The sequence below is a fragment of the Trichinella spiralis genome (assembly GCF_000181795.1).
Source record: "Trichinella spiralis strain ISS 195 chromosome Unknown Scfld1259, whole genome shotgun sequence".
Taxonomy (NCBI): domain Eukaryota; kingdom Metazoa; phylum Nematoda; class Enoplea; order Trichinellida; family Trichinellidae; genus Trichinella; species Trichinella spiralis.
Genome location: NW_003528198.1, coordinates 1 through 1,810, shown reverse-complemented (window position 1 = coordinate 1,810; position 1,810 = coordinate 1). Strand labels below are relative to the sequence as shown.

General features: G+C 36.2%; 1 protein-coding gene across 1 annotated transcript; it reads left to right on the top strand.

The window, feature by feature from the left end:
- Nucleotides 1-22: 22 nt before the first annotated feature.
- On the top strand, nucleotides 23-578 carry Tsp_14936 (conserved hypothetical protein; the record flags this gene model as incomplete). The annotated part of the gene is given in 3 exon segments (XM_003370057.1): nucleotides 23-97; nucleotides 296-379; nucleotides 398-578. Coding segments are annotated over 3 exon segments (340 nt in total), but the record flags the coding sequence as incomplete, so codon positions are not given.
- Between the last annotated feature and the right edge of the window lie 1,232 nt (nucleotides 579-1,810).

Here is a 1,810-nt window from a genome sequence, read left to right as displayed (position 1 = left end):
AACCATGACAACATAATTGAAGACTGACAAGGCTTTCGATCGGCGCCGGAGATAGCGAGCGCTCCCGCCGCGAGCGAGCTGCCTATTGGTGGTTCGCGTTTGGGTCGACCGCGGGGCCGCCGACCCTGGCCCTATATATAGGGCTAGAAAGCGCGCCGCGCCAGAGATACATATACCTGGAGAGAGAAGAGATACGTCTGTGTGTGTATGCGTCAGTGGTACGATAGTTGTACAAGAGGACGCGTTGGTTGCGAGAAGTCGGCTTAGAATACGTGGTTTGCAGTACTGGTTGCAGTATTGCCGTATTCCGAAGAGTCGAATTGGGAAGTGTGGACGAACCGAGTCGAAGTGCAAGGAAGGACGATCGAGCGAGAGACTCGTGGGTACCCTATTGAAGGGCATTCGACTTACCGTTAGGAACAACGGTAGTAGCTCGGGTATTCGTACACTTCGAGCGTGCAGTCGCAACGTACAGAGTTAGCGGAGTTAGGGAACCGGAAGACGTCCGCGAAGGAGATCGCCATCGACGAGAGTTTTTGGACCCCGATCGCTGCCCACGCCGTGGAAGATACACCTAATCCACTCTTTATTATACAGTCCACTCACTTATCGGCCGGACAAACGAACGTCTGGTCTATTCATACCTGAACGTCAGATTACTGTCGCTAGTCTGACTCTAACAGTATTTTTTAGTTCCTTGTCCAACTTTTTATTAAAAAATAATTTATTTACATAATCAGTAAAGCATTTTGAATTTTTAACCCCAATCATGTCGCACATTTGCAGCTTATGATTTCAAAATTTTCAAATTTATAAATTTTTAAAATTAATACAATTGTTTGATGCGCAACTGAATAAAATTAATTTCTTCAATATTAAAAAAGAATTTACAGTTAGTTATTATTCAGAAGCATAATCATAAATCACATTAAAAAACGTATCTGAATGTAACTGTGAAATAATGAAATTTATATTAAACCAGTTAAATAAATTCTTATTTTAATCAGGATACGTGAGCAAAATATACCTCACGAGAAAGCAATATAAAAGCTTCGCATCATAATTTCATTGCATTTGTATTTTACAAACTGTAATTAAATTATCAAACTTTTTTACGTTGAAGATATCTTTTTGTTTTGCAAAATATTATGTGATGCTTGAAATTTAGATTAATCACCTGGGACTGAAATAATCAGCAGTTTACACTGACATTGAACTTTATGAGAGTAATTAAATGCATTAATAATTAGAATAGTAACTTAACGCGACGTAATATTAATGAATCACTAGCATTGTGCCATTATAATTGCATTATTGCATGCTGATGTGATTTTTGTTTTTCAAACAGCATTTTGAACATTTTAAAAAGCTGTTTTACTTTAAAGTTACCCTAAAATTTTAAATTATGCGTTTCCAGGTTTGCTTAAATTATTTTAAAAAAGAAGGAAATAATTTTGTTTTGATTAATTTTTTCAGTAAATGGAAACTAACATTTTGTTTTTTAATCCCGGAAAAAGTTTTAAAACTAATTGAATTTCCTTTTTATATGTGGAATTTTAAGAAGGGGTCTTTAATACTTTTCTCCCTTTTTAAGTAGTTGTGGCCCGTTTAAAAAAAAGGCATAAAATTTCATTCTAAATTAGGGGCTTGTTTTCCCCAATTGGCACCCTTTACGAACAATTTAATTGAAATATGGGGGATAAAAAGCTTTAGGTTTTCTCCATTTTAAAACCGGCAGAATAAAAATTAAAAACACAAGAATGAAATTATTGGAAATTTCTTTCTCGCAAACGCGCCAAAAACCCTTTTT